Source organism: Pinus tabuliformis, chromosome 2_2, assembly GCF_031772625.1.
Source record: "Pinus tabuliformis cultivar Carrire ecotype Pingquan chromosome 2_2, CPIR1, whole genome shotgun sequence".
In the NCBI taxonomy this organism is placed as follows: domain Eukaryota; kingdom Viridiplantae; phylum Streptophyta; class Pinopsida; order Pinales; family Pinaceae; genus Pinus; species Pinus tabuliformis.
Genome location: NC_142300.1, coordinates 1,014,544,274 through 1,014,564,740, shown reverse-complemented (window position 1 = coordinate 1,014,564,740; position 20,467 = coordinate 1,014,544,274). Strand labels below are relative to the sequence as shown.

Below are 20,467 nucleotides of genomic sequence, written 5' to 3'. Positions count from 1 at the left end.
CAACAGAGCTCTCCACAGCTCAACAAGCCACAACCCCTTTCAGGTAGGGCTGGGATTTCAGCCATTATGCCCCATTGATGTGGCCATACCATTTACAGCCACTCAGGTAGATTCGGCTCATGTGCAATCCGACGCTAAAAGGGATAACAACTTCATTGAGCGCATTCAACACATCCGCTAACAGGTCCATGATATATTGAATAGATCCAATGCTAAGTACAAGCAGCGCCATGATCAACATCGAGTGCCGCACAAGTTCCAGGTGGGCAACAAAGTTTGGCTTCATTTGCAGAAAGAGCGCCTTGCTGGGCCCCACCACAAGCTTCGCTCACTCCAATATGGGCCATACACCATCACCAAAGCCGTCGATGACAATGCCTTCGAGCTCAACATCCCACCGTTCCTTGGTCTGCACCTAGTGTTCAATGTATATTACCTTTGACCATACTTCCCACCATTGTTGGACACATCTGACATTGCAAAACATGTTGAAATTTGGTACCAGAGGACAGGTGGTTCCCTTAGGCTTTGATCTTTGGCCTAGGGAAAAGTGTCCAAAAGAATTTAATTTTTCTCCTAAAGTAACTTTATAATTTTTATAAAGTTAAATCTAATTTAAAAGTGACTTTAAGTGATAAAGTTAGTAAGTCTAATTTTAAAGTGACTTTTATAAAGTCAATGAAAAATTAGAAAGGAAAAGTGACTTTGGAAATAAATGACTAAGTGGGTCTTTATTAAAGTGGGGTGAATTAAAAAATAAAAAGTGAGATTTAAATGAGCATTTAATCTCAGCCTTAGATCTCAATCTATTTCAGCCATTGGATTTAGGGATCACCCAAAAGTTATTTGGATCACCCAAAAGTCACTTGGGGTTAGATTAAAGGAGGAAAAGGTCATTCATTCTTTCATGAGCAGATTGGGAGAAGGAGAGCAAGAGAGCAAGAGAGATTTCTGAGCAGGGAGGAGAAGGAGACAACAGCTTGGCACACATTCCAAGGCAGCAGTTGAGCAGATTTGTACAGCTGGTTCAGCACACAGTGAAAGGCAGATTTTGGCATGATTTTCGAGGAGTGGTTTGCACAAAAATCGAGGAGCAGTTTGCTGATTTTTTTGCACGCAAAAAGAGGGCAGCGCATTTATTGCAGTCCGTATAGCGCATTTAATGCTGGCAGTACAGCAGCATTTAATGCTGAAAGTGGGCACAAAAATCGAGGAGGCCGTACAACATTTATTGCTGTCCTGTTTGCTGTAATTTCCAGTTTGCTGTGAGGCATGGGAAAAGAGATAAGTTGTAAATTTGCTTGCTGATTTTTTTTGCTGAATATTTCTCACTGTGAAAAAGGCATTTTCAGAAATAAAGAAGAGCTCTCGAACTGGTTTTCCCCAAGAGTTGTAGGGGGTTTTTCCAGGGTCAAGTTGACCAAAAATCTCAGTGTTTAAATGTGTTTTAATGGTTGTTTATTACTGCTGATTTTTATTTCTGCAATTTCCAGCATTCTGTAAAATTTCCAGAATTTGTGTTTTCAGCAAATTTATTTTTTCCAGCTTGTTAAATGTATGGTTATGGGAAAGGGCATTTAACTATATGGAGAAATAAGGAGAAACTGAAAACCGGGGTGGGAAAACAGAAATTTCTACAAAATAGCTCACACCAACAGAGCTAAACCCAGACTGCATGGAACAAGCCACCACTGATTAGATCATGGACACAGAGATCAAGAGCACTCGCCAACAGAATATCCAACTATATCGGGTTGTTAAAGCTGGCCAACTCCTTCACCAAGGCAAGTGGCTCACCTGGGACCAAGTTTAATAGAAGTTTCCCCATCTCATGGGGGCATTCAACGCAATGGGGACCATTGCTTCCTAAGGGGGGAGGAGTGATCCAGGTGGATATTGGTGACCTGCCTATTCCACTTGGACCCCCAACACTGTCTCGTTTAGTTTTTCGGTTTCCTTAATTATAGCACAGTTTACTATTTTTGGCAGTTTTTCGGGTCCTGAACTTCTGGAACTGTTTTGAGTCTCTAAACGACGTTTTTATGGAAAATGGAGAGACTGAAAACATCCCAAACCGGCTTGGCCATTTGTTTTTAGCCTTTTCTTCGAGATCTTCGAAACGAGGTATTATGATAGCCAAACAGAGATCGTATGCCAAAGTTATGACCCCGAGAAGTTGATGTACCAATTTACCCAAACGGGGCCCACAGTTTTGGCGCTTCATCTCCTAGGGTTAGGTTTTTGGATGTTTAGGGTTTTCCATTGTTTCTCAATAATAAATAGGCCTTTGAGCCTCATTGTAACACAGTTCAAAGGCATGTAGCTGCCACATCTCTCCTCAGAGATAAGCTAACATCGCCCGAGCTATCTTATTTCCATTATGTTTGTAAGCATAGTTCAGTATTTTTCCATTAATGAAATGAAGTGTTTTTCTAACTCATCTCTGTGTTTATGATTGTATCTGTAAGTTGTTGCGTTCTTGTTTAAGTTCAGATCAATGGTCATGCTAAATGTAGCACGATTGAAGTTGGAAATGTAGTTAACTTGTGAAACTAGTTGCTGATGTTTGCTTCTATAAGAACCACTTATTGTCTATTGGATTCGACCATGGTTGCTAATGTTTGCTTTTGTGAGAAGCCTCTTATTGTTTGATGGATTCGACTATGGCACACTTTTCTGCTGATAAGCAAGGTGTTGATATTTGCTTATGTGAAAAGCCTCTATTTATCCATTGGATTGTTTTCTTTTATGAGAAGCCTCAGCTAAGGCTAAATGAATAGCTGGATGTTGTTGTCTGCTAGAATGCTTGATAAAGTGTTAAAGTCGACCATGGCTACTTTTTTGCTATTGAGCTGGTTGTTGATGATTATGTGATTGGGACGTGGGTGTTACAGACTGGAAGGGCACATCTGGGTGTTGCTTTAGCCGTGACTTCCTGGATGAACAAGAAGTAGAGATTTGTATAGCCGAGATAGAGTATATTGCAGCTAGTATGGCTAGTTGTGAGGCAGTGTCATTGTGGAAGCTCCTTGCATCACTGTTTGATTATGTGCTAGATATGACCGGGGATCAAACAATTCCCATTGAGATACGACATAGGAGGTATGATCATCTACATTATAAGGTCATCCCTACTCTAGGTAACATTCATTGATGAGCATTCTAGAAAGACATGGCTCTACCTTCTCAAGACAAAAGATGAAATATTTGAGAAGTTCAAGGAGTTTAGGGATGAAGTAGAAACCCTAACCGTAAGAAAGATAAAAACTTTGTGGTTTGACAATGGTGGGGAATACACTTCTAAGGAATCAATTGTATATTGTAAGGAAGCAGATATTAAGGGGGAACTCATTGTTCCCTTTTATCACGAACAAAATGGATTGGCCGAAAGGAAGAATAGGTCAATTGTCGAAGGCATTCGAACTATGCTCCTTGGTCAAGATCTACCAAAGTTCTTATGGGGAGAAGCAACGATGACAACTATATACATTCAAAATAGAAGTGCTCATAAGAGTCTTGATAATACTACATCCAAAGAAGTATTCATAGGAAAGAAGTCGAGTATGGATCACCTCCGAATCTTTGGAAGTCCAACATATATTCATGTTCCAAAAGACATTTGCCATGGAAGAGGACCTCTCAAGACAAGTTTTATCAAAGAACAAAGGTATGCTTTAAACATTGATTTTTTTTGTTTATTCATTTGAAAATCTATTACTAACATTGTTCTGTCTAGTTATATTGAATCATAATGATTCTTGTCTTGGGCAATTCATCTCTTGATAAATCTGCCCACCCCACCCATATTCTTAACTGATTTTGTAGAACCCTAGACAAGTTTTGGAAAACTCTAACCGAAGGGTGTGCTAATGTGAATCTCCGAAACCTTAAATTGCTTTAGGGATATTGTGAAATGTTATTTGAAGATTGATGATGTCATGTTTGGGATTTTGGTATGATCAGGAAAACCTAACTTGTTATGGTTGAATGATAAGGTCTAACCTTTGACATTTTGGTATGATTAGGAAAACCTAACTTGTTATGGTTGAATGATAAGGTCTAACCTTTGACATTTTGGTATGATCAGGAAAACCTAACTTGTTATGGTTGAATGATAAGGTCTAACCTTTGACATTTTGGTATGATCAGGAAAACCTAACTTGTTATGGTTGAATGATAAGGTCTAAAATCTCGAACCTTTGACATTTTGGTAATGTTGGGTTTGCTATGTTTCTATATTGAAACCCTCGCTCATTAGGGTTTGGTGGAATGTGTAACCAAGACCCTTATATTGTCGTAGAAATGATTTCCTTGGTATGTGTGTGTTTATCTGATCAAACCCTAGTGTAATCAAGATTGTTGTGTATCTAACTCTTTTTTATCAATGTGAAGTTGGGTTTGACTAACACATGATATGAAATGCCTTTGCATGATGATGAATCCCTAGGAATATATAGATATGTCCTTTTGGTCAAATCCCTAGATTGGTCTAGGTCAGATGTATCAATGTTGTCAGAGATATGATATGCTTATATATTATTATGAATTCCTAGATATGTGTGTTGACCTAGTTCTTGATGGTCATAAGTCTTAGGATTTAGTGGAAGTCCTTGTCTGCGATTTTAGGATGATGACATTCGAAAACCTAGGTTTGCAGTTAAATCCTAGTAGCAGTTACATTGTCTAGTATGTGTGATATAACAATTAGAGATCTATTTATTTAATGATTGTTGAGATAAAATGGAATTCTAGGGTTTTGGAGGTGAACCTTGGTCGAAGTAAAATCGCTGATGCATGACGACAATATGATAATTTGAGATTTGTGAAATTTGAGTTTTGGTTGGATTTGATGGTTGATTGGAAATCTAGGGTTTGCAACTAACCCTAATGGATTTTGGTCATGTTAATGACTAAGCTGTGATTGACTTTGATTGATTCTTTTGTATGAAATCTAGGATTTGTATGAAACCCTAGTGAGAAGTCTAACATATGAATTTTGAAAGGTTGTTGGATTCTTTATATTTGTTTGAATTGTTTCTAGAGTTTGCTATATGTTAAAGTAAGGTATGTCATACCTTTGGAAGAAACACTGAAACCCTAGATGCAATGAAAGTTGGTTTGAAGTAGTGTAGGGTTTATGACAAAGTCCCTAGTAAGATGTTGAAGAGTATATGTCTCTTGCTTGTAATTAAGTTTGGGTATCTGTATCTGATATAGCTAAAATGCTTCCGTTATTCTAATATGACTAACTTCATGCTTCTATAGATTTGGTTGTACTTGCTAAGTTGTGCAGGTACACAATCTTCAACTTGGTGAAGATGCTCGATGTGACAAGCATGATGAGGATGATAATAACTCTGATGAAATGGTTGGAAGCCATGAAAGATTCTCTGATGACGAAAAGAAGAAGCTGATCTCCCAGAGGAAGCCTGCATAGAAGAGATCTCCCTAAGATTAAGAGGGAGTCTGGATGAAGAGGTGCTTCCTGGTTGAGAGGGAGGGCATAGCTTGGTGTTAATTGAAAAATGAATTTCAGAGGATATGTTGCTACATGAGAAGTAGGAAAGGAAAGTATATAATTGAAGAATCTCCAGTCAAAGATTTGGTTGATAGTCCTACTGAGTTGGGGAGAAACATCTAGAACGACCCCAGAGGTTTGTATTTGATTATGTACATGTGAACGTATATAATTGATTGGGGTTGTGTTTGTACAGGTAAATCTCTCGAAGGTTTTTGATAGGATGTTGGTTATCGATCAATTTGATTGGGAGATATTTGAGGCTTTGTGAGTGAAGCATTGCTTGGGAAGACATCTGGTGGGCACTTTGTGTTGATGTCTGGGTCCCGAAGTTGGAAGGGTAGTGTTGGTTATCGAGCTCTGTTTTGGATACACATCTGGATGTTTGGGTTGGTGGTTAGCAAGTAATCCTGATGGTATCTAGAGGGGCTAAAAGCTTGAGTCCATCTTATTCCCACTTGGATAGATTCCCCTAGTCAGGAATTTAGTCCATGGCGTTGTGGTGCCTAAATTTTTGAAAGACCAATGGATAGATTGCCCTGGTCAGGAATCTAGTCAGTGGCATTGCAGTGCCTAAATTGTTGGGAGACCAGTGGATCAATCTAGTCCATAGCATTCCAGTGTCCAAAGCTCTCCATGGCTCATATAGTTTGAGATCTTCCATTGTATTTGTACATTATAATACCTCCCTAGTTCAGAGGGAGTGTTGGAAAATGTAACTATGTTTTGTCTTCATTAATGTACTTGAGTCATTATGTAATGTACTTGTCAAAAGAATAAAGAAAAGAATAATCATTATTATCATTGTGACTTATTAAAGCATGGGTTTCATGCTTGGGTCACCTTGTTTTAGGTCAAAGTCCCCATTAAGGACTTCTAAGATTTATTCTGAGTCAATAGAGTCATTTTACTTTTAGAGAGACCCTTCTAGGGCTTTTAAATCATGTAAAAAGGTTAAGTATTGGGTCAAATATGATTTATGTATCCTCCACACCATGTTGGCCTAGAAGAAGATCAAGTCAGCCTAAGGACCCTATTCGACCTCACATGGAGCCTATAAATACAAGGTCATCAAATTCATTTGTAGCATCATTCTCTCACACAAGTTCGATATCTCTTGTAGTTGGGAAAAGGTGCGAAGTCTGTTGCCTGGAAGTCGAAGTGAATGCGAGTTTGTAGAAGTCTAAGGAGAAAGGAAAAATCGAAATTTTGGTGCCTTTCTCTCTCTTTGTTTCATGCTCTGGATTGGGAGATCGAAGTCTCTTAAGTTTCGTTGTTGCCAAAAGTTGTCGCCTAGTCAAAGTTGCTGGAAGGGGTCGAAGATCTAGGAGGCTGACTTGGTGTGGAGGGAAAGCTTGGTCTTGGTCTAGGGTGAAGAGTCTCAAAGAATACTATTGAAAGGAAGAATTATCTTGACTGGGTTTTCTCCTCGAAGGGGGTTTTTCCCTGGCATAGTGCCTATATCTTGTGCCTCTTGTTTTGTGATCTTCATACACACATAATATGGTAATTGCTTGATGAAAGATGAGATAATAAAGAAGTAAAAGAAAAGCCAACACAGTCACAAGTAATTATCAAGAAAGGAGAATCAAACCCTAATATAATTGCTTTGATGTTCCAACATATTATTCAATGTGTTGTCATTTCAGATCTATAAGATTTGATCCATCATCACTCTCCTGGGTGCATACTTATTTCAGACCAAACAATTCATCAATAACCCATATTATGCACACACAAAACACTTTGATCTCTATCTCCTTATATAACTTAGGCCTTAGCCAATACCATGGGTCATACCTTTAGTTATGCCGGTGGTATTCTTTGATGGGATCAAACATCCATTGCTGCGCTCATTACTATGGGCCAATACCATGGTAAAGACCACTGGTATTTAGAATACCATGGTGCGGAAACTGTACGCAACTTTTCTTCACCATACCTGCGTATGTACGTGACTTTGCTTCACAGAACTCGCGTATACTTCCTCAAGCTTCATCTTTATCATTCCTCTGTCTCTGAACTGATATTCGTTTGTCCAATCTTTTTGTCACATTTGTACTGGCCTGAATACTAATCCTGCTATCAGAATGTTGACATCTTTATTAAGTAGGTTTCCATCAAGGACAACACATTTGTCATAATGCCAAAAATTTCCTCCCTATGTGCTTTTTTCTTCTTGCCCTGCGTAGATCTACAATTGCAACCCTTGTTGCAAATCCTCTACGCCTAGATCTACTCTTCGAAGCAACTGATTTGCTCACTAGAATTGCTTTCGGGCTACCACATTGCTTGTAAACTCTGCTCTGAGGCTATTCACACTTTTCCTTCAAATTGGATTTGGAAATCAAATTTCTTGTCTTTGCAATTTGTACCCCTTGCTTGACACCTCTACAACTGCAACCCTTGTTGCAAATCTTCTGTGTCCAGGTCTACTCCGCAAATCAACTAATCTGCTCACCGGAACTGCTTTCAGGAAACCACATTGCCTGTAAACTCTTCTTTGAGGCTATTCACATTTTTCCTCTGAATTTTCTCTGTAAATCAAATTTCCTGCCTTTGCAATTTGCACCCCTGGCTTGGCCTGTGCAGATTTGAACTCTGTGCTTCAGATCTGTTAGGCCAGGAGAGTAATTCCACGAATGATTTGTGTGTTTTTGCATTAAGAGAAAACATGGATATATACAAGGAGAGGGAGACTATTGGGATTCATCTTCCAATGTCTCTTCATCTTCCAACGTCCTCTTTTTATTTATTTACGATATTTACATGATTTTTCCTAATCCCAAAGATTAGGTGTCAACAAGATCTCCCTCTGGAATTGTGCAATTTGTCGATCTTTTGCCTCTAAGCCTCTGATCTAATCAACAACGCTCTGATACCATGTGAAATTTCCTTAAATTGCAACAACTAGAGTTTATTATTCTAACTGATTAGCAATTTATTTGTTTTGTGACAAATAACGAACAAATCACATTGCAATTCTTCACAATAAAAAATATGCTGCTGAAGTAAAATCAGGAATTGAAAAATAGATGCACACACATAAAGTTGACACAATTATTTTGGACTAAAAAGTCCCCGGAAAACCCCGAAGGGAAAACCGGTGTAGCAGATGAGGATTTATTTTATTATTTTGCAGCAAATATTGAGTACAATAATCTGGATGCCCAACTGGAAATCCTCTGACAAATATGTGGCCAAAATAATCTGGAGATCTCAGATCTCCTCTATTGAATACCTCGGCCTCCTTTCACCTGCTTGAACCCCACACTGGCTACTCCCACTGCAGCCTGGAACTCACACTGCTGGCCCTGGGTAACTCGCGCTGCCTGGAAATTGGCTCCAAGTGAGCCGCCCTACCTCCATCTGTCACTAGAAGCCACTGGCAACTCCTCCCAGAAATAGATGCGGCCTCTAACTGTTGATCTGTGTCTCTTCTGGCAACTTGCACTAGGGTTTCTGGCTATTCGCACTGGCTTCTGCAGCCCTCTTTGCAGATAATCTGACTTGCTTTCTCCTGCTAATTTGGCACTGGAGAAACACTGGAAATCTCTCCAGAATCCTGCTTTCTGATTTTCTGTTGCTCCCTCTCTCTGATGCTCTCCCTCTGGCTCGAACTGCACGCTCACTGAAGCTGTGAACTGGGTAGCTCGATATCTGCAGAGCCATATTCAATCTTTCCTTATCCCTAATGCCCCATCCACCCTGTTCCTCATTCCGAGCTAACAAATCTAGTCAAACCAAATGAATTTTCTTGTCCTTACATGTACCTGCCCACAGAAATTTTGCAAAAATTGCATCTATCCTTCTGATGATTTCTTTTGGCAGGTTGAAGAGGTCCACACTGATTTGATCATTACCAGTGTGCTGCCCAGAGACAGCTATTTATTTTCCCATATAGTCAATTTTTTTTCAAACTTTCTCAGCAACCAGTCCCAGTCCTGATTCCCATATTTGTTTGGTTTCAGTACAAAACCCAAATATCTAAATCCTCCTGACAGCTTTATCTTCTTTACCCCAAATACCTCAGCTATATCTCCAATGCCACCTCCTCTGTCGTCATATCTGTGATCAATTCTGATTTCCCTTTATTCATAATAAGACCTGATGCTTCCCCGAAATTAATCAGAATTTGATGGAAAGCCCTCCATTCTTTGATGTTGGCCTCTCCTAAAATAGAAGGTTATCGATGAACATGAGATATGGGTAATTCTAGGAAACCTTGTCACTCTGTAGCCCACAATATTACCCTCCAATCTCGCTTCTCTGATCCCTCTGCTAAAGCCATCTATAACCAAAAGAAATAGGAGCGGAGACAAAACACATCCTTGGTGAAGGCCTTGAATAATCCTTAAAAAATCAGAAGGAAGCCCATTGATAATGACCACCATATTTGCAGATGAAATACAAGCCATGATCCAGTCTATCAATCTGCGACCAAAACCTATCTTATACAAAATCATCTTTAGGAATTCCCAATCTACACAATCATAAGCTTTAGTCAGATCGATCCTTAAAAGTTATGGATCCATCTGACGAGATTTGATAGAGTGAATGCATTCTTGAGTAATGGCCACAGTGTCTGGAATCAATCTGTTTTCTAAGAAGCCAAATTGTTCCTGCGTTATGTAAATGGCCAACACCACCTTGATTCTGTTTGATATAATTCTGTACACCGCTTTATATACAGAATTGCATAGCGAGATCGGCCTAAAATCCCTGAATCTCAATTGTCAATATACCAATTAATTTATCAGAACTTTGGATCTATGTATCTTGATGTGATTTTGCTTATTTACATTCCTGCATGCAATACAAATTACGAAACTTGAATATCTATTGTCTAATAGTTCACATTTTCAATGTTATGCATGAATTTATGTGATTTTAAGAATTAATTGTGAATATTTCAAATACTTTTTTTTTCGTTTTCCAATGCAACTATGCTTTTGGTCAGAGTCCTAGGCGACTCCATGACTGAGGACTGATTGTGTCCAATCCATTTTTTAGCCTGATTACTTTGATTATAACCAGGCCCCCTCAGATGGGGCCTGGTGGATGTTTTTTTATTGCATTATACATTATCAACTGGCTCTCTCTAGCATTACTGGTAAAATAAAAGAAAAATAAAAGTAAAAAGTAAAACCAGTAGAATCTGTCAGTGGCTGATTTCCCAATTCACTTGCATGATCTTTTATACATTTGCAACTATATGGCTGCACTTAGAAATTGTTTTCAACTACTTGTCCCTGATTTGAATTTTAAAATCTGGATTATATTTCTTATGAATTCATCCTTTATTCACTGCTCAGACTTCAAGAAGCTCCAGTCATTGGAGCTATGTGGTGGAAGTATTACAGATGCAGGAGTCAAGAATATCAAAGACCTCACTTTGATGACATCATTAAATTTATCACAAAACTCCCATCTCACCGATGGTGCTTTAGAATTTGTCTCAGGTATCTCTCTTTCTTCTCCTTATTTTCATTATTGTGACCAACATTTTCATTCATTAACAAATCAAGGAATTTACTGTTCCTATTTTAAGAGTACATGTTCATGTTTTAAGGTCCGGGGATCAGATTTCATAATAACTGTTAATTATCATGATTCTAAAAGTAGATAATCGAGTGGTCAATTTGTTATTATGTTCCTTGGAATACCAGAATGTATTGCACATCGTTTTATACCCATCAATTCCAATACTGAATTTGGAATGTCTATAGTAATTTTTTTTTAACTTGGAATCTAAAGTAAAGTGCAATTCCTATCAAGTTCTAATATTCATTCCATTTTTCTCCATGTCCTTTCTTCATAGCTGATTTTTAATTCTCTCAATTATGTTTTTTGTAACTGTTTCATACAGGAATGACTGCCCTTGTCTCGTTGAACGTTTCAAATACTCGTGTAACAAATACAGGTCTACAGCATCTCAGGCCATTGAAAAATTTGACCTCTTTATCTTTGCAAGCCTGCAAGGTTACTTGGCCTGAGATTAAGAAGTTGCAAGCAACTCTTCCGAATCTGGCTGGTGTTCGTCTTGATTAAATTTAGTCTTCCAAAGATGAAAGCAATATTTCGTTTTAAGGAAGCTTCTATTGAAAACAAAGTTGATAGACTATACTAATCTGAGTGTGTAAATAAGCTAAGACTTGAAGTTTTAAAATGTGTATGTATAGCTGGTCCATGCACTTATATCTGCAAAACTTGAAATGGCATTGTACATAGTGACCAAAACTTTCCTATCGCCACTGTTTACTTTGCATAGATAGAATATCTATCATGTACATAATCCAACTCTGTAAAATTTGTATAGCTCATGTTTCATCTCCATCTGCAATTGGCATACCCTTACTTAAACTATCAACTCTAGGTTTGGGGTTAGACATATGATGAATTGCAAGGAATTGTTGATATTCTGAACCTTGCATTTTTTGTCGTATTGTAAAGTTCTATATATGAACCGTTCTATATATGTAAAGTTATGGCATTCAATGCGAACCTTTGTTATGATGTCATTTTGAAAGTGAATGTGCAATACCTGCTCTTCTTTTACTCTCTGTATTTAATTTTAGCAAGTGGTTGAATTCTATTTTATGGACAGTATCTTGTTAGTAAATAACCTACTCATTGAACTTTAAATTCTACTTCTGGTTTGAACATAATATTTTTATAGAGAGCATAATATAATTTTGTGCTTCTGAACTAGCGGAGGAAGCTTAGTTGAGGCTAGGAAATTGAGATTCCCTCTATATTTGGAGGTCAAACTTGTAGGATGCATCTACGAGTTTTCACAAATTCATCCATCAATGCATTTGGACATTTTTCAAGCGTATGAATAGTCTTAGGAATTTTGGGAGAATGTGTTTCAAGCATACTGTTAGATCATTTACATTGTTTCTCTAGCTCTCGTTTGTTGAGCAAATAGTGTGAACCAGAAGAACAATGTAAACGGGTTGTTATTAGGTAGTTACATGCTTCCAACCAACACATATGTTAGGGTACTTGTTTTTAGCAATTCATTTGTTATTGCTGCATTGTATTTGGGTTTTTACTATCATAATATTGGTGCAGCTGGATGCGTATTTGTATTTCATAGTCAATGTAGGAATTTCAGAAGATACACTACTGTCTCAATGGTAGAACGTGTGGTTGATAAGCGTTTTGTTCTTTGTGAAGGCTTCTAGGGACATGGATAGGTAGTTTAATGTGCTCCTTAACACTTGACCTAGAGATCTGGATCATGCAAGGCACATTCATATGTTGAGCTTCTCTTGTTTGTTTTAAGTGGGATTTGCAACTAAACTTAACCTTCCGGGGCGGATGGCATGACTTATTAGCATAGTTTTAAAAACCGGTCTGGTTGAATCAGAAATTGGTCAAACTGGCCGATCAGATGCTTGAGCTTGCTAACCAGAGCAATAAACCCGATTCGTTGGCCAGGTAGGACTGGTTAAACCGGTCCTAATCTGCCAGGTCCATAAAAAACTGGCCCCCTTGGACTCTAGCATTCACTGGTTTTGAATTTTTGAAGCAAAAGACTTGTTGTTGGTGAAATGTATAGCAAGTCTAAATTTTCCACTCAAGACTCTGGATTAATTCCCAAGGGACAAATTTGATTGATAACAAATAGCTTAGTGAGAAAGACATTGTTATGGCGTTCCATTTTACAAGCTTATTCCATTTTACAAGCTTACTTACTGCTAAAGAGGAGCATGCATTTAGTATATACTATATACTAATAAATAGGAAACCAAGACCACTCAATGAAACAACAATATGTGCAACCCTCGTCAAAATGTTACACATACTCTTGATTATTAGAAATGACGATGGTTATGCATATCATATTGTTGCAACGACTGGATTATTTACAGATAAATAGGCAAGTTGTGTCTATAGAAGGGGAAACATTAATTATGGCAATAGGTTACCCTTTACCCCCATTATTTGTACTCCACAAGACGAAAAGTTAGACCAAATTCTGGGAATTTTTCTATCAGTTGGTTTTTATTCTTTCAACCTGAACTGTTACAATCTACTAGTTATACTGTTTATGTTTGATGTGTCTATGCATGTTCTAAGTTCTAACAAATATGTCTCGCAATCAAAAAACTCACCAACACTTGCCAAAACATGGCAAGTCAAGTCGGCTTAACCTAGTGTTGGTTGAGTTGACCATCCTCACCAAGGCTCACTAGTTGTGTAGCACTCACTAAGTATAGAGAAACTCGATGAGTTATTGAAGTGAAAACTTCTTGATAAACAGAAATATATATATAAATATTTTATTAACAAATGAATTGACAGATGATGATGTTTACAATGGGGGTTCCTGGCTTATATACCGCCATGGGTTCCCTTTGGGAAAAGGGGATGATCTTATGGTCGTGCCCTTTTGTCTAATTAAACTTAAAATTAAATACTAAACCTAAAATTAAATGCTAACTAATTTTTTACATAACATTGCCTTCCTCTCGAAAGAATGCTTTGTCCTCAAAGCATAAGTAACGACGGATGTTGTTGACAAAATGTTTTATTCTCACAAGAAGCGTCTTCTTCGAATAAGTCCTTCCACTTGATCAGATATTCCAAGATGATCAAAGTCCCACACTTTGAAAGGTCTTGGATTATTGAATTTAGGCTTCTGTGATCCATATCAAGTTGAGAGAAGATTCTTTGGCGAAAATCACATTAGGATTCTTTTGTCGACGCGTTTCGAACCAACTAGTGTGGTTCATCGTCAAGACAAGTTGAATGAACAGATCTCGCTTTCCAAATTAATCTTTCAATTTCTGTTTTTTGGTGATGTGGATATCGGTATGGCTTGATGTTGACAAGGTCTGATCCTACCTTGACTTCTATTGTATGCTCAATTTCCCTATTAGGCGGCGTCTTCATAGGTAGGTCTTGGAATACTTTTTCATGCTTCCGAATTAGATCTTGTATCTCTGGTGACTCTTTACTGGTCATATTTGCAAATAACATTTCTAATTGGTGACATTGTACTACAGAAGCGGGTGCTCCTTTTTGAATCATCTTCATCATCTGAATCACGGTGCTTGGAATCTGTGTAATTTGTACTTTTGACCTCCTCATTTGAATTTTATAAATTGTACTTGGTGGTTGGTGGCATAAGTACCTAAAGTTCGTAGCCATTGGATACTTAAGACTACATCTACTCCTCCTAACGTAACCGTGAAGAACGGAGACTCTAAATTAAAGTCTTGAATCTGCAATTTGACCTTATGACATTTCCCCACCTTTTCAATCTTCTTACCGTTATCACTTTCATGTTTGGTAAGGGAAATGAAAAAATATTGAGTCTCTTTGCCACGGTTGCATATAAAAAATTGTGTGCTACCAGACTCTATGAGAACCACTACGTTGTTCTTCTTTATGTGTCCTTTTAACTTTAAGGTCTGAGATTGTGATATACCTTTCATAACTGATAATGACATTTGCGGAATACTTCCATCATCTAATTCTGGTGAGAATTTTGGGGCATCTTCTATTTCTTCTATGTCAGAATCTTCATTGTTTGAATCTTTGGTTGCTTCACAATTATATAGGTTCTTTGGTTCTTTTCGTTTAGCACATCTATGTTTAGGGTCCCACTTCTCACCACAACGTTTGCATTTACCTTTTTTTATCCTTTGCATTTCCACATTAGATTTTTCATCTTCACGACGATGTGGTGGAACATATCTCGTATTATTTGAGTCCACATGCTGGGGTATTCTTCGTCTTGAATATGTTTTTTCCGCTTTTGACCAAAATATTGGTTCGAATTTCTTTTCGGTTGTTTTTGCTTTTTGTCTTGCTACTTCTATTGATGTAATGTCATGCATCTCAAGTTCTACTTGTAAATGGGTTTTGAATCCCAAGACGTATGATTGAATTAGACGAGACTCTGATAACCCACGTACTCGTGTTACTAAGGTCTCCCATTCTTGAGTGTATTCGTCCACCCTTCTTTTTTGTCGTAATTTGATGAGTTTTGAAAAGAACTCTTCTTCCTTTACACCTTGGAATCTTCTAAAGAATGCATCCTTAAATTTTCTCCAACTAATGACGTGTGTTGTCTTTTTCCGCCACATATACCAATTATATGCTTCCCCTTACATTTTCATGGATGCGTGCCTGAGCTTTTCGTCATCATCATTGATGTCATATATCTCAAAGTATTCTTCTGCTTTATTTATCCATGCAACATTGCTTTTTTCGTTTTTGTTGAAATTAGGCATCTCGACTTTTGCCCTTCGCTGGTATGTCACTAATGGTTGAGCAAAAATGGGGTGTTGATTGGTAAAGGTATCCTAGAGTTGCTTGTTTGTAAGAGTCGCGTTACTCACTTCTTGGTGGGGTGTCACTGATTTTTTTGGGGATTCAGCGTTTTCATGAGAGTCTGTTGACTTTGTTGAATCTGATGAGTTGTGCTCTTAATTCTCTTCATTTTCTTGTAGTAGTTGTGCGGGCTTGCAATTCGTCTTTTTACACAGAAGTTTCAGCAATGTTAAGGACTCTCTGAGATCTACCTCTGTTTGGACACGGTTATTTTCCATCTTTATTTCTATTCCATCTGTCGTATCTTGAAGTTTTTTGATATTGTCAGCTTGCCCCTTAAGCTTGATCTCGAAATCATCTAATCTTTTATTGATCTCGTCGTGGTTGTTATTTATCTTATGCTCCGCGTCCACCAATTTTTTTTGAAAATCCGCCATTGTCATTGTCGACATTGAGCGAGTTTGTGGGGGCGTGTATTTCTCTGCCAGCTTAAATTTTTAGTTTATATATATATATATATATATATATATATATATATAATTATCCTAAAAGTTACTTTAATATTTTTAATCCTCTTTAAAGTATAATTCAAGTTTTATTCTCTAAAATGGATTTTAGTTTTTATACTTTCCGTTAACCTTTTTAATATGGCCTTGTGTTTACTTCTTATCTTACCAATAACAAAATGTTGTGTATAACCTTAATTTAAATTTAAGGCGTATAAATTCTTCTCTCTAATGGACATGTTGCGCCTTCTAACTACCATCGCGTCTTTTCTTTATCACGAATGGTGCAATTGAATTGAATTGATGTATCATTGTGGAAGGCAGCAGTGATAATTTGACCAACTCTCGTCTATCACGACAAAATCTCTGCCAGATATTTTTAGTTAATTTTGTTGTGGCAGCATGGTCATATGTAGGATTGTACAGCTATGAGGACGTATCAAATCAGTGTTGTACAGACACTCAACGGTTTTCTATTTCTTCAATGGATCAATCATACGGCTGTAACGATGTTTGTGAATACTGATGGAGTAATTAGCCCAAATATGTATGACAAATGTGGACTTTATTTTGAAATGGGAATATAGCGGAAGAGGCCGAGGATGGGGCGGAGGATGTCGGTTGGGACGGGGTGTGTAGAACACTGTGGACGGGAGTCTTAGCTTATCCGCTGAGGATTTGTATGGCGGAAAGTGCGTGAGGTGGAAGAACAGATGCAGGGATCACGATGGCGGAGTCGAGGGCGGTAGACAAGGCAGACGGTGTGCGGAGAGGGCGGACAGGGTGTCAGTTGTGAATATGGCAACGGACAGAATAGTGATACGTACAGTGACAGCAGTGGATGGATGCGTGAACCAGCGCAAGCAAGAAGATTCGACCGCTCTGATACCAATGAAGTGAAAACTTCTTGATAATATATATATATATATATATATATATATATATATATCTTAATTATTAATAAATGAATTGCCAGATGATGATGTTTACAATGGGGGTTCTTGGCTTATATACTGCCATGGGCACCCTTTGGGGAAATGGCATGATCTTATGGTCGTGCCCTTTCATCTAATTAAACCTAAAATTAAATACTAACTAATTTTTTACATAACAGTTATTATCAAAAAATCAAGTTAATATGGAATCTTCTAGTTCCGCTAGGCCTAGCGCTTTTGCTTTTGATTTTGCTAGTGCTAGTACTGTCACTGAGGCCGAAAAGGAGTTTGAGGAGTGCTCAGACTTTGAGTGAAATGATGTTTATTTTCTCCCGGTGATGATCCCACGTGTGGCCTAATAGCTTGAGTTGTAGCACTATTTTTGGAGTCTAGAGGCCATTTAGAGCCTTATTACTTATGTATTTTGTTGATGATATGTAGTGCACTTGGTGCCATTTTGATATATGCACCCTTACGTGGTATATAGATGAGCAAACTTTGCATATTATGTCTCTAATGGATTAAAATTATGGTTTATAGTCTTAAAAATATTCCTTCCATTAAATAAAAATATTTAATGTATTTTTTTCAATTCTGGTTTAATCCGGTTTGATTTGGCTCTGGTTCGAATCTCGATTAAATAGGTGGCTGCTTCAAAACCTGGTTCCGTTTTTTAAAACTATGCTTATTGGAGATCAAATGTAGATCTAACTTTCTATTCATTCATGGGATTTGGGAGGGTCATGATTGGGTTATAACTTTGGACCCCCCTTATTTGTGTATGGATGGCTACCTCTTAGGCACAAGTTGAAGTTATCCTTGATGTGGAAATTTGAGCACCTACCAATGCGCATCTTCTCAGACTAGGGACTGCAATAATTTATAGTGGTTATCATTATTATTCTAGTTAGTGCCTCCATGGTTACCCAACATATGGAACAAGATTAGCGGAAATTTTATATAGCAAGAAGCAAGAAAAATAGACTAGGGTTTGCAATAATTAATAGTGGTTATCATTATTATTCTAAATAGTGCCTCCATGGTTACCCAAAACATATGGAACAAGATTATTGGAAATTTTATATAGCAAGAAGCAAGAAAAAACCATCATAGAATGAATTAGTTCAACGAGCAATTTTGCCTGTCGAGGTGATTGAGGAGTTCATGCTGGATCTACTTGTATGTTTAATATCAAAGTAAAGTGGAAAAAGGAGAACAATTTGCAAATTGAATTAGCACCCTCAACCTTGTTTCAGTTTGTTGTCGACTTTAATTATCTAAGTAGTTTGTTGGGAGCTTTAATTATGAGTAGCTCACAAAAAGGATAGTATGGAAAAGGCTAATGATAATAGATGACTTTACCACTCTGGATGGTTTGCACACTTGAGGCCATCAATATGAGAATGTGAGAATGCCATGGGGAAAGTTAAGCTAGTTATTAATCTAAATTTTGAAGAAAGAATATAATGGAAACAATTCAATGCGTATTGTTGATCTAAAATAGATCAAATGTAAAGTCTACTTTTAATATGGATAAGAAGATAAAGTTGGCTAAGTTCATGGAGGTTAGTCCCAATTGAGTAATGAATGAGAAAACATGGATGAGAAATTGTATTGCAAGAGCCAAGGGAAAGTGTAAATGAGAATGGATTGTTCCAAGGCCAAGTGAAAAACAAATAGGTAAATTGTTTTTTCAATTTTGCTCTTTTCAATTTTGGGTTTCGATGCAATCTAATTTCTGCAATGTCAGTTAATGAGATTGGTTTTGAAACATATAATCATTTACAACCATGTCCATTGAGCTTCTCACAAAAGAATTTTGCTATGAGAATCAAAAGGTGGTGTAAAGTTAAGTTTGTCATTAATTGTAGTAGTGTTGATGAAGTGGAATGTTTTCAAGCACCACTTGATGTGTGTGGTGTAACCTATGGGGTATAGAAGCACCATTTTAATGGGAAAAAAAGTATCATTTGGTCAAAGGTGGTAGGATATACCTCATCAAGGCACACAAAGGAAAAATTAAAGAGGTTTTGATTATAAACTTAATTTGCAACAATGAAAAGAAGAGTCTCTTCAAACAAGATGTGGAATTGAACTTGGAGAAGGGGTTGGATGTTATATGCTTCTACTTTCTTCATAACTACGTTTTCATGGGACACAAAAGCCTCCCCATTGGGGAGGTGTGATAAAAAATGGATCAAATGCTTAATCTAATCTAGCTCTGAAATGCATAAGAATATAGTTTGTTAAATGTCCCATGAAATCCTCTCCAATGGAAAGGTGTGATCCAAAATGGACTAAGTGCCCAGTTTATTTTTGAAATGGATAAGAAGAAAAAAGTTGGTCAAGTAAAAGGATGGGTAAAAAAGAGAACTAAGTTTGGTTGTTTGAAGGCCATCAATCTAAGGAATTGAATAAGTATGTGCATGTGCAATAAAAAGGTAAAAGTACATGGATGGGTAAGAAAGAGGACTAAGTTTGTTGGTTCAAGGACCAACCACTTGAGCAATTGGGTAAGGATGTAGATGTGCTATAAAAAGGTCCACACTTGTTGATTTGAAGTGCTAGGTCAAATAACCAACTTGAAAAAAATTAGCAAAAGTACATGGATGGGTAAAAAAGAGGATTAAGTTTGTTGGTTCAAAGGCTAGCAATATAAGGAATTTGTTGAATTATGGTATGTTCTATGCTTAGAGCAATTTACTTCTTTTCTTCTTATTAGCCACTAATTAGCAATCACATATACATTAAGTAAAGTGCAGATAGAACATTAAATGATCGACAGAAAAACAAGCTAAGACAAGAGACACAAGATATGGTGGCTAGCTAGGGACAAACCCTAATGCGGGGAAACCCTTTGATCAAATCTTCTTTTATCTTCAATAGTTCAACATAGAGAAATAGTACAAGATCAGAATTTTGTAATTTTATATCAACGGCAGCGAACCCTAGATCAGCAAAGTCAAACTTAGTCAAACGAGATTGAAATTGACCTCCAATATGCTTGGTCAATTTCCCGGTCAACTAGTCCTTGAACAACCTGAAGAAACAGCCCATAAACAGCGCAAAAAACATAGTCAAACTGTTGTTGACTGAAGTCAACCTGCTGCCCCAAACTAGGGTAGTCAATGCTGGTCAAACCAAAGGTCATATTGCCTCGGTTTGCATGCCAAAATTTGTGGCTTGCCTAGGAGAGGCAGCGACACCAAAACCGCACT

General features: G+C 37.5%; 1 protein-coding gene across 2 annotated transcripts in view; it reads left to right on the top strand.

The window, feature by feature from the left end:
• The window catches only part of LOC149196814 (uncharacterized), a 211,818-nt gene extending 199,796 nt beyond the window's left edge, over positions 1-12,022 (top strand). For both annotated transcript variants that reach the window (XM_089405656.1, XM_089405657.1), the window contains 2 exons: positions 10,834-10,980; positions 11,388-12,022. In XM_089405656.1, coding sequence (XP_089261782.1) covers positions 10,834-10,980; positions 11,388-11,569 — 329 coding nt within the window. In that variant the 3' untranslated portion in view covers positions 11,570-12,022. The remainder of the gene's footprint in view (positions 1-10,833; positions 10,981-11,387) is intronic.
• Positions 12,023-20,467: the final 8,445 nt, after the last annotated feature.